At 43.4% G+C, this 11,902-nt stretch overlaps 1 protein-coding gene across 3 annotated transcripts; it reads right to left on the bottom strand.

Annotated features, from left to right (window-relative positions):
* Window positions 1-175: 175 nt before the first annotated feature.
* On the bottom strand, window positions 176-10,144 carry akap8l (A kinase (PRKA) anchor protein 8-like). Of its 3 annotated transcripts, none has more exons than XM_019861768.1 (13): window positions 10,003-10,144; window positions 9,345-9,383; window positions 7,540-7,750; window positions 6,057-6,615; window positions 4,201-4,315; window positions 4,052-4,098; window positions 3,905-3,926; window positions 2,998-3,112; window positions 2,733-2,874; window positions 2,270-2,375; window positions 2,043-2,173; window positions 1,834-1,929; window positions 176-1,027 (listed from the first exon to the last, which is right to left on the bottom strand). In XM_019861768.1, the coding sequence occupies exons 1-13, from the start codon at window positions 10,025-10,027 to the stop codon at window positions 629-631; spliced, it is 2,007 nt and encodes a 668-aa protein (XP_019717327.1). In that variant the 5' UTR covers window positions 10,028-10,144; the 3' UTR covers window positions 176-628. The 3 variants fall into 3 exon arrangements, with proteins under 3 accessions (XP_019717327.1, XP_019717328.1, XP_019717329.1); XM_019861769.1 differs by having other exon boundaries at window positions 4,201-4,312; XM_019861770.1 differs by lacking the exons at window positions 7,540-7,750; window positions 9,345-9,383; window positions 10,003-10,144 and having other exon boundaries at window positions 6,057-7,533.
* Between the last annotated feature and the right edge of the window lie 1,758 nt (window positions 10,145-11,902).

Genomic DNA, 11,902 nt, shown 5'->3' with positions numbered 1-11,902 from the left:
ACTGGGTTATTGTGATTTGCATCAGTCTTTTCGTGGGAAATCTGTCAAGCACAGTTAGGTAAGCATCAATTTCTGTCTTTCCTCAAAGCTTGACACAGTAATTCTGAATAGTTTGAGACACTATATAATTTGATTATTATGCTGATATTTTAGAGTAAAAAAAGTCATCCAAGAGTGAAAGGGTTGTTGACTCAAGTTTATTCATGACACTAGAAGTTACATTAATAGTGAAGAAACATGGCAATTGTTCAATTCACAACTGCTTTAAGTAGAACAAAACAATCCACCACTCAGTTGGAAGTGGGAAAAAAAATACATCCGTAATGGGCAGAACGCAATTTTTAGGCTGACAAAATCGTATAATACAAAGTGCCTTGAAACAATTCGACAGTGTAATATAAATGAACAATAGCTTGAACAAAAAGCCACACAAAATATTGAAAAGCAATAAACACATTTTGCGATGGTTGTCTTCGGATTGGTATCAAACTGCCATGTTCTAAATGCATTTTCTGACTATTACACCAAAGTATAAACACAGACATTTAGGTGGAATAAAGTGAAATTTGTAAGGGTTACATATTTCATTGTTTGTCATGTGTCTGCTCCGTTCACCAGGGACAAAAGTTCATTCTTTATGCTCGTCTTCTTCAACGGCAGCGGCCACCTCTGCTCCCTCCTCTTCATCAATTTCATCGTGGACCACGTATCCCTCTTCGTCGTCTTCTTCATCCTCTGCCACTTCAAATTCTTCTTCACCCTCCTGGTGCTCCAGGTTCTCCTGCTCCTCCTCGGCGCTCTCCATGAATGCCTCCTTCTCTCTCTCCTCCCGCTCCTCTTCCTCCTCCTCTGCCGCCATCTTTACTTCCTTGGCTGCCTCCACCTCGGTCTCCTGCTGCGCGGCTGCCTCGACGGCTTGGGTGCCTTCCTCGGCAATGACGGATTCCTTCTGTCCCTCTGTTGCGTCCACCACCATGGAATCGGATGCCTCCTGGCCCTGGGGGTTACCAGTAAATGGATTTTCTCCCTGGAAAAAGCAACAAGGCTATCAGTACAATGTCCGTTCCAAACACTGCAAATACAATTAGGCTGATTTACACAACTGCGCCCCATCAAGTTTTCCCCGCCTACGACTCGGAAGCCGGGCTGGCTAAAACGCCGCCGTTCAAGTGATGGCTATGATGGTCAAAGCCAAAAGGTAAGCAAAGCTGTGATGTCAGCAGGGAATAACATGAACAAATAGTGCTACCGGTATTTGTGTTTTTGTGATGTGTCGGCAGGGCACTAATTGACAAAGAGTAAACCTAAATAATGGTGGAAGATGCCCACAAATGTTAAAAGTTCACAATTTAGTTTCCCGATATCCAAGTATTTTTATTACAGTTGAAGCACTCCATATTTTGCCTTTTTGCGTTTCAAGTCAAGTCAGCTTTTATTGTCAAATATGCTCTATGTGTAACATACAGCACAGATGAAATTACTTTCCTCTCTCAACCGCAGTGCAAACATGTAGTGCATTGAACACACACAGCTAAAATTCCATAAGACATAAGTATAGAAATGTTAAATAAAAATTAATAATTTATTTTGATTTATTTATAAAAATAATACATAATGAATTTTTTTAATTGAATTTATCTTCCTTTAATCACTATAAAACTCATCTCATTCCCTTTCTTTGTGCTCAGACAGGCCAAAGCAAAGCGTTACCTTTGAGCCTTCATGTGCAGTCTTAGCGCTGTTAAGATTGACTGCATTGTTAGCGTTTGTCCCCTCTAATGCCTTCGAGCCCCCCCCCACACTTGTCGTTTGGGGCTGCATGCCCTTACGTACCTTGAGGTAGCTCTCCAGCTTTTTTCCAATGACTTTGTGGTTGAGAATGCTGCGTGCAACCGACAGGCTGGATTTCTTCGACTGCTCCATCATTCCCTTGAATCACACAAAGGGAAATCCGTCAACGTGCATTTCTGAAGCACATTTAGAAAACAAAGTGGGATTGAGGGATGTCCCTTTCATAAAAAGAAAAACAAACGTGCGTATACCTTGCGATTATAGTTATGGTCAGGGCATTTGATGTGTTTCTGAATCATGTGAAGCTCCATGGGGATGAAAATGTCACATGCGCTGCAGTGTGCAGCTTCCACTTTCTTCATGAAGTGCTCCATGCCAAGATCTGCAGCAGCGTACGCAAAACCCCGCCAATCAGCAATGGCTTGACTTTTTTTTCCTTTCCGACCAGATCATCAGGCCCTCGGCTGGAGTCGCTTACCCTTCGTGAGGTCCTGATCTCTGTACATCTGGCAGAGGGCAGCGCTGTGGTGTTCCATCTGCTTGACGATTTGGTCCATTTTCCTGAACTTATTCAGCAAGTACTCCTGGGATTCAAACAGCGTAAGCGTTCAGCTGCGCGCCGCACATTTGTCGTGTTCAGTCATACTGTATTTCCTCACACAAGGCTTTTCTGGCTGAATGAGGCATGCACCATTTGTCAGGAAACAAATCTTATTTTGATCCGATTCTTTTTGGGCCGATGATGAAATATTTAACATGTTTTCCAAATGCGGCACACTGCAGGTAAGAACACTTGTTCTTTAAACCCCACCATTAACTTCACCGGTACAGATACGACGGTTGAGCAGGCAGACGCAACCAGGATGCCTCTAAATAATGTCTTGTCGTTGGAAAAACCACAAAGCATGCAAACCATTTTAGAGTGAGCGACTGCTAATCACCTCGAGGAAGTCTGTGGTTGGCTTGGAGAGTTGGCCCGAGAGGAACTTCAAGTGGTCTTTGTGGAAGCGACTCTCCAGATGTCGTTCCATATCATCCTTGTAGAATGATTTGAACTTGCACACAGAGCACGCAAACATCACCCTGGAGGAAGGAAATGGGACAAGTTGGCGTTTAAGCTTGCCGCCAAGTTGAACCACAGCATGAAGAACTGCTTATGTACGCTGAGAGTGGCCAGAGTTGAGTTCTTTTAATTTGCCTGCTCACCTATCCTGAAAGCCCCTCTTCTTTTTCATTTTTGCAGATTTGCCCGGGGCTCGGGGAGGAGGCTGTATTTCCTGAGGCGCCGCCTTCTCGGTGCCATCGTCCTGTTTCGCTGCACCTGAGAGGAAGACGGGAGCGGAGCTTAGTTGTGCAGAGACACTCTGACAATCAGCTGCATCAAAAATTTTGGTGGAGCATTATCAGAGCTGCCAATCCATAGAAATTGACTTGATTTTGTCAGAATTTCCACATTTTAAAAAAATTCTGTCAAACACATGACCGTGGGACAGTTATTGCAGTATATTATGTAACACAACCCGCCCCAAAAAAATAAATACATCAAATATTCAAATTCAGAATAATCACTACACTACATTCATAATCACTCAAAAATGATGGTTACATCATGTTATTTTGGGGGAAAATATATATATATGCTAGTGGAGAGTGACATGAGTGTCGTTCGTTTCCCGGATTATGTGGAACATGGCCAGGCTGCAGAACAGAAGCATTTTACAAATTGGGAGGGAAAACTAAACCGTCCAGTAGCGCCGACTGGTCGCACTGGTGCGACCAGCTTTTAGAGTTGGTTGCACCAACACAGAAATGGTTGCACCCATTTTTTGGGGGTGGCACAGCATGACCACATTTGCTGATGTACAGTCATCTCAATTGGCATGTTGTAGTTTGGTAGAATGTAAAGATTGACAGGGACTGAAGTAATCTTTGCAAAAAAACAAAAAACAAAAAACAAACAAAAAAACAAAACAAAAACACCCATTACTTTGGCCAATGAACCAAAATGTTGTGATCAGTGTTCCAAGCGTGACATTGTGATGACCTAATAGTGTTGTCGGGTAAAGTTCAACATCACTCACAACCATGATGAATGGAAAGTCTGTGTGCTCACCTGACGTTCCATCAGTAGTCTCCTGAGAAAAAAAAAATCCACAAATATTATTCATCATCTAGAGCGGATGGTGTAGTTGAGCGCAACGGCAGGTAGACATGGTTCCACTCAAGTGCTCCTTCCACGCGGTGCGGTTGTGATACTCACCGCAGCTGCAGTCGTCTCGCTGTTGTCGCTATTTTTCTCCTCTTTCTCTGCATGGACAAAATGTTCAAGCACAAAAAGTTTTCTAATGGGCTCACTTTAGTTGAAATATGATCACGCCAACTAACATGTGCCGCATGTCTGCAACATACCCTCGGAAGCGCCAGCATCTGCGCTTTCAGTCCTGTTCATTTTAGACTCTGGCTCATCTGCGGGAGTGAGCATCTGCTTTCTCTTCTTCTGGACATCATTTGGTGGTCTTACCTGCTAAAGTTCAGCCAATATAGACTTGAGAAAGGATCAAAACATACTTTGCTTTTATGTTTTGGGGGGTTGGTGGGCAAAAACAAGTGTCCACATTCATGATGACCCCCCCCCCCAAAAAAAAACAAAAAAAAAAAAACTGTGCCAGACCTAAGTTACACTCCCACTAAATCTAGTTTATGAGTGAACACCAGAGCAAGTTAAAATGTGATTAGACGACTCACCTGCCGGCGAATTTCTGCTATTTTCTTAAATCAAAAATGACCTTGCTAAACTTTCGACTGGCGACAAAAGCAAAAACAAAAATGCCTTTTTATGTGCGCACGCCTCTCTCATCTGCAGACAATGACCCAAATACGAGGGAGTGTGATGTAGTGCAGTTAAGATACAAAATGTTGTCCAATAAACTCTTTGGTGTGTACTTATTTATGTTGAGAACACAATCAGCTACGCAATGGATAGATCAACCCTCGCGGATCCTGGGATCATTCCTCAGGTGAGGACCAGAACACACGATGAGGCTGCATTCAGCTATTTTGGTCCCCAGCTATGGAATGGCCTGTCATATGACATCAGATCCAGAGACTGTTGATATTTTTAATAGAGAGCTTGGCTTGGGATTTTGAATAACGTATACTGGTACCTATTTTAATTCGTTTAAATCAAGCCTTTTATTTTTCCTGCGCCAGTGTTTCCTCAATGCTCAACGAGGCCTCAACGCTGGGAGTTGTGGCAGCTGTCATTCTTGCCAGCGTGGATGAGCTCCCCTTAGGTGCTCTTTTCCTCGTATGGTTTTTTTTTGTGCCTTGCCACGTCTTTTTTAATACAGTTCATCAGGGTGTGGCGCGAGCACAGGCATGCTTGTGGCGATATGTATCTGTACGTTGGGGGGAGGTCCCCTTTTTATGTTGTATTTTTGGTGTCTGAATTGCACAGAACTTTGAGTTGCATTTTCATGTATGAAAAGTGCAATATAAAGATTGACTGATCGATACAAGGAGACGCCCGTTGTTCACGTCTGGTTACGTGATGCGGTAAAAGTGGAGGGATATATGAGCAGCGCCAAATAGCAGTCAGTGTTAGCACAAAACATCGAGGCTTCTCCTAGAAAGCAATTTTTTTTTTTTAAATCACTGGTAAACAGTCTCAAACCACTTGACGTTGTGTGGGGGTTAAACCAGGGGCACTTGAATTGGTGGCAGATGTGTCCGGAATCCAATTTAACATGAGTTTGGTTAACTCAGAACACAGCACGTGTCCAAGTTATGGGTGTGTATATGACTTGTGCAAACACACTTTATCTCAGTTTTATTCACCCTGTCTCAAATACACCCCCCACACACACCACCCATTGAAATTTACCAATTCTAGGTCACCTTCTATTTGTGGAACAAGTTTTGAAATCAACCACGAAACCCAAAAAGATCAGGGGTGGGGTGGGGGGATGTCACAGCACATCTAACCATGAAATTAGCTGCTGCAGTGAGAAGCACAAAATTGCTTGTAGCTTACAAAAGAGCAGTTCAGATCCACAAAGAACTTGACATTACATTGAGTATAGCTAATAAATAGTGGGCGGAGTGCAGTGGGCAAGTGATTTAAATGTTGGTAAATGTCAACAGAGCGGGCACTGGTGTGAAAGGCTGGCTCGCCAGTTGGACTACGGTCGAGAAAGGTGGCAATCAGAAGCGGCTTCTTGGCCAGTATCTGAATAGGGGTTCCTCATTTGGCAGGAGGTACTTACTTTGTTGAGGGGTCTCTTGCGGCCTCGCTGGCGGCCAGCCCTCGGGCCCCCTCCAAAATGCCTCCCGGGAAAGTCGTGGGGCCCTTGGGAGGGACCCTGGTGGAAACCTCCACCCTCTGAGTACATGCGGTTGGACAGGAGGGATGGGAGCTTGCCTCGACCACCCCCTGGGGAGGGACCGCTTCCCCGGCCACCTCCGCCAAATGGCATGGGCTCTGACCTGTAGCCCCCAAACCCTCCGCCAGATCCTCGACCTCCAGCGCCTCCACCCCTTCTGGGGGAATGACGGCCTGCTCCGACCCATCCTCCCCCACCAGAGCCACTGGTGAAGGACTCCCTCATATTCTGTCGCATTTTAGCGACTCCATAGGAAGAGGAGAGGCTGTTGAAGCCGCCTCCCCCTCCTTGCCCCATGCCCCCCCCGAAGCCCGAGCCTCCTCGCTGGCCCAACAGCATGTTGTCGCCACGGCCATCATCACAGCCATAGCTACCGCCACCGGATCTGAAGAGATCTCGGGAGGAGGAGGAGAGCGAGTCGAAAGAATCGAACTGGCCAAACCTGCGGGATGGAGGGAGAGGGGTTGATAGAGAAGAGCAGAGAGCAAGGCGGGAGGCAAGGAGGGCTGGCAGGTTTGGATTGCTCCATCAGACACTTTTGCACCTCCGCGGTGTTGCCATTTTCTTGTCAGATCACAAGACGGACATCCACCAACACTACGGTCTGCTTGCAATATCTGACAGAAAACATTGGAAATCGCCTCTGATCGGTACATATACAAGAACTCTTCCAACTACATTTTTCACTCAGAGGTCAACCAGTGTTGCCATCAGAGGTGGGGGGTTGGGGGGGGGGTGCAGATTTACTTCCTCTTTCAAGAATGAGCACACCAACGTAGCCAATGGCGCTTTGAGAATAATAAGACTACAGCGAGTACAAAAACAAGCTTTAGGTCTTTTCTTCTAGGTTCTTGGAATAGCAGACAGCCTTGAACAATTCGCTATTGTAAGGCCAGTAGCTTGAAACTCATCTTGTGTGTGAACCTTAAAACCAGAGCGCAGGGTTAGGTCACATGGATGAGAAAATCAACGCTTGTGAATAATGTAAACACAGTGAAGAAAGACGGAGGACAGCGTTCAAGGCGTGAAGAACGAGAAAACAAGTATCCCGATACCAGCGACAAAAAGCAAATGGGTCGCCTCAGACTTGGCAGAATGTGAACCAACAAAATGGATGGCAAGGGAAGCGCAATCGAATCTGGCCCTAGAGTGCTTCGACTAGTCGCAGTCATAAAACAACATGATGCCCAGCTTTTTTCCCCCTTCATATGGGGCATGTGTAAAAACAACAGCTCAAACACAAAACAGCAAAGAGTAAGCTGAGGAGATACTTGATCTTTTCATCACCATCACATGACCCACAGGACAAACGTGCATGGCATGACATAACAATGACGCAACAATAAATAAATACAAAACGACTTACCTGTCGCCTCGGCTCTTCATGCCCCCTTCCAGCTGAGTGAGCATGTCCAAGCGCTGGTTAATTTTGGCAATAACTTCGTCTGCATGCGTTATCTTTTGCTGGAGCATGGATGACCCAGAGAGGCCTCTCTTGGAGTTACCGCCTCCGTAGCCCCCGAACCCCGACATGGAATTCTTATAATTCCCACCAAATAGATCAAAGTTTCCAGAACCTAATAGAGATTACAGTATTATAGAGGCAACACTATAACGTTAACTATTCATTCATATCCCATTATTACAGTACTTGCACTAGCTCCCAGGTGTCAAAGTCAAGGCCCGGGGGCCAGATCTGGCCCGCAACACCCTTTTATGTGGCCCGCGAAAGCAAATCAAGCACGTCAAGTTCCACGATGCTTGCTAAAGTCCGAACTAAAATTTCAAATTGTCATATGTAATCTCCAATAACAGTCATAATAATTGACTTCTGATTGTAAAAAATAGTTATTGATCAATTTGTTGTGCGCTGTGAATGTAATATGTGGAGGGGGTTAAACATTTATATGGTTTCCCAAAATTCATAACGGCCCTCCAAGGGAAACCGTAACTACAATGTGGCCCGCGACAAAAACGAGTTTGACATTCCTACACTCGCTGTTTGACCATTGAGCTCACAATTGGGCTGTATTTATACTTTTATCATTTATCATGGCTACAGGTCACACCTGAAACGGTCACCTTGATGGAATTTACTTCATGGATGAATAAAGTGTCTACCTACCACTCAAATGGGCAAGATATGTATGAGAAGTAGAAAATGTCCTCAAGTGGTGGAGGTTTTTTTATTTATTTCATAGGCATAATCTATCTAATGCGGGGTACACACATACCAATAATCTTGCAGAATTATAGCAGCCCTTAACCCCCTTTGATCAAAGTCCAGATTCTCTCATGTCCCTAAAATATTATCATGTGGTGTGGGTGAGGTCCTGTTTCTCATCATACTTTCTTCATCCAATCAATCGTTACATAAAATATGTATGGTGAGGTCTTTTGTCGGCCCACCGTGATCCGTTTTGTAGTCGCCCTGCCTGAACCAGCAGTGGCCCTGTATGTTTGTGACATAATACGCTAACTTTCAATGATTATTTCATGTTTAGGGACTTTATATTGCTTTATTTAAACCTTTAAGAAATATTACTTTTGTGTCGTTACTTTTTCTTTGCATGTTGTGTTTTATTTCATCATATAAAATCTAAGCACATATTTAACATTTGACATTCTCTGACCTTTAAAAAAAATAATAAAAATCAAAAAAAAATCAATAAGGATTGATCCATTTAAGTAGATACAACTAAAAATAGTGAATAGAAAGATTTTTTTTTTAAATCAGCAAAAACTTTTTGATTTAATTTGACCGATTTTAAAATGTGTACCGGCCCACTGACAGTCCACTGATGCTGGCTTGACAGTCAGTGTCCCCGGGCCATTGTTAATGTTAAGATGCAATAAAACACATCTTTATTTACAGAGTGTTTTCACAACCGCTGTGTTAAAAATAGGTATGCGTGTACCCCGCCCAGCTATCTATCTATAGTTGAGTAAATGAGCAAATGCTATATATTTTAAATTCATGTCCTCTTCTTCTGTCAGAAAAGGTCCCTCGATTGGATGTGCTCTATAAATACAGTTCAGTTGAATTATTTATATCGTAACAGGGAAAACTGACTCAAGGTTGGTCTGTATATGTAATGTAGTCAATATCAGTGCATAATATCAAATACTGTTTCCTTTACATGACAATTTCATTTCAACCACATCGCTTACCTCTGTTGCCAGACCCTCCACGACCCCAATTGGAAAAACCTATAAAATACAAGCTTAGTATTAAATTGGACCAAAAGAGTGAAAGTAATTGTACAAATACGATTAAGAATGGCAACTGGGATTTTTTTTTAAGTATGATCAACAAACGTAATTCGCATTTGGACGCTTGATTTTTTTTTTAAACATGCGGTGATACGAATCACAGCGACCGTAAAAGTCATGTTGTTGAGACAGCCATCTTGATACCAAACTAAGATGTTTCGTGTTACACCAACTGAGTAATTCACGAAACGAAACGTTGAAATCGTTAATTTGGCAACGTGCTAACAGCCACACGCAAATAGCTATATGCTAACAATGATGAGTTAGCTTAACGATGACGAAGAAACAAACGACGGCTTTGCTATTTGAATGCCAGCACACTTTTTAACGCATTAAAGGAAACGATTTACTATTTCACACATAAGAGACTTTGATTTGTGAAATCAAGAAATAAATCAACAAGTTTGCAAGGCTTTGAGTCCATGGCAATTGTTTGCAAGGGGTAAGGCTAGCGGCTAACAGTAAGCTAAAAATAAATATATAAAGCGACGAATGTAAGGCAGAGTAAGTCGTGCTCCGTCAGCTACATATGTCACGACAATAGAAGTATATTTACTTGAGCCGTAGTTTCTCCCTTCCATCGTATTTTATGGTCTTGTGAACGTAAGTAGGCCAAGAGGCGCTTGTTCTTAATACACAACAAGCAGAGACGCAGACAACGAGCCGACCCACGTCACGTGATCACAGTGACGTCACGTCGTGTTACAGTGCGCAGCGAGGGGCGTGGTCTACACGTAGTTCTTTTGCAGGGGCGCTTTTAGGAAGAGCTGTGAAGCCACCCCAACCCCCGGTCAAAAATATCTGTGGATGCCCACAAACCCTTGCTTGAAACGCACACCTTACATTGGATCCCTGGCCCTGCTTTGCAACCCTGGCCCTACTTTGGAATCCCTTCTTCACACCCGAATCTTACTTTGAAATGCTAACCTTATTTTGAAAGCCTTTTTAAAAAACCCTAATGCTATTGTGAAACCCAACTTTAAAACCTGAATCATAGTTTGAAACGCTGACCCAAATTTAAGGTTTCAAATTAAGGTTTCAAAGGAGGGTAAGGGTTTCAAAGTAAGGTTATAAACTTGACTGAGGTTTCAAAGTTAGTTTTAAATGTAGGCTAAGACTCTCAAAATAGGGGTTCAAACTTGGGCTAAGGTTTCAAAGTAGGGTTGCTCAAGTAGGCTCGGGTCAGGTTTCAAATGATGGTTTGGTTCCAAAGGAGGGATTTAAAGTAGAATAGCTACCATCTGTAAATCACACAACAAGGCCTTTCCTTTGAGATTCATTTGCATTATCACAGCAGCATTTCTTCACCCAGCCACTGAATTTCTAAACGTTACCAATTCGTGTAGTAGTGTTGTGTGTGACATCGATAAACAAAATCACCTCCGCTCAAGAACATTATTATCAAAAGGTGATGCTAATTGCCCCTGGCTTGTACCATATGTCTCCTTATTAAGAAAATACCAACAACCAACCCTTTTTGTTCTGATTGAATCGACGCTAAAAATCGCCCTGACTGAGGATTTTGTTGGAGCCTCAAGGTGGCAGCAGAATGTCATTATTCTGCTAGTGGAAAACCTGTTGCTCAATTGTCACAAAGGGAGGCATGACATGACGAAAAGATCTGGTCTGCTTTGATCGTTACGTAGTATTTATTCTCCCCCTCTGTACCGCGTAATCCGGAAGAGATTTTACTTTTATTTCAGTTAGTTTGTCAAGCCACAGCGCATTCGCAGCGGTGTGAAAATAAGCCGAGAAGGTCGCATAAGACCAGAGTTCAGTGTGTCAAGGAAGTGTCTTTAGCTTTTTCTTTGGCCTTCTGCAGCATGATTGTTTTTGCCGCAGTTTGCATTGTGCATATCGCGCCCAGACTGCTCTGTACTGTACTTCAGCTTTGTCAGTTCATTTGCTTTAATTTCTTTATAAGTCTACACAAGAAGGTGAGTGGGGAGGCATTCGTAGCACCAGACTTTCATCGGAAAAATTCAATGAGCGGCAAAATGTCTTTTTCTGGCAATACACCACATGCATGTCAACCACAAAAATCTTCAACTCAATTTATTTATTATACTCATAATCTCTCAAGGGCAAACTGAACCCAACCCACTCTGCTGTATATTTTGTGCTGCACACCACAAAGAGAACCACATCAGACTCATGCAGGCATGCAAGGAGACTTGTCAGAGTGAAAACAAAACAGTGTGGCGCCTCTTGAGCTGAGGGCATGGGGATGACTTCTGCTCAAGGGCACTTCAATTGTAGCCAGCTGTCTGACAACGGTTGCCATTTTCACCTTTTGTCCACAATGGGCCTTGAACCAGCCCAAGTCCTGACAGATTAGCGACTGCATGTGCTAAAATCACGACATTTACATTTCGTCAGGGGGAGATGTTGAGATTTCTAAGAGCCCTGAGACAACTCATAAAAACATGAATAAAATTCTCTTTGATTTAAAGCAA

Source organism: Hippocampus comes, unplaced genomic scaffold (genome assembly GCF_001891065.2).
Source record: "Hippocampus comes isolate QL1 unplaced genomic scaffold, H_comes_QL1_v1.1 scaffold7, whole genome shotgun sequence".
In the NCBI taxonomy this organism is placed as follows: domain Eukaryota; kingdom Metazoa; phylum Chordata; class Actinopteri; order Syngnathiformes; family Syngnathidae; genus Hippocampus; species Hippocampus comes.
The sequence above is the reverse complement of the archived record's forward strand: the minus strand, read 5'-3'. Positions and strand labels throughout refer to the sequence as shown.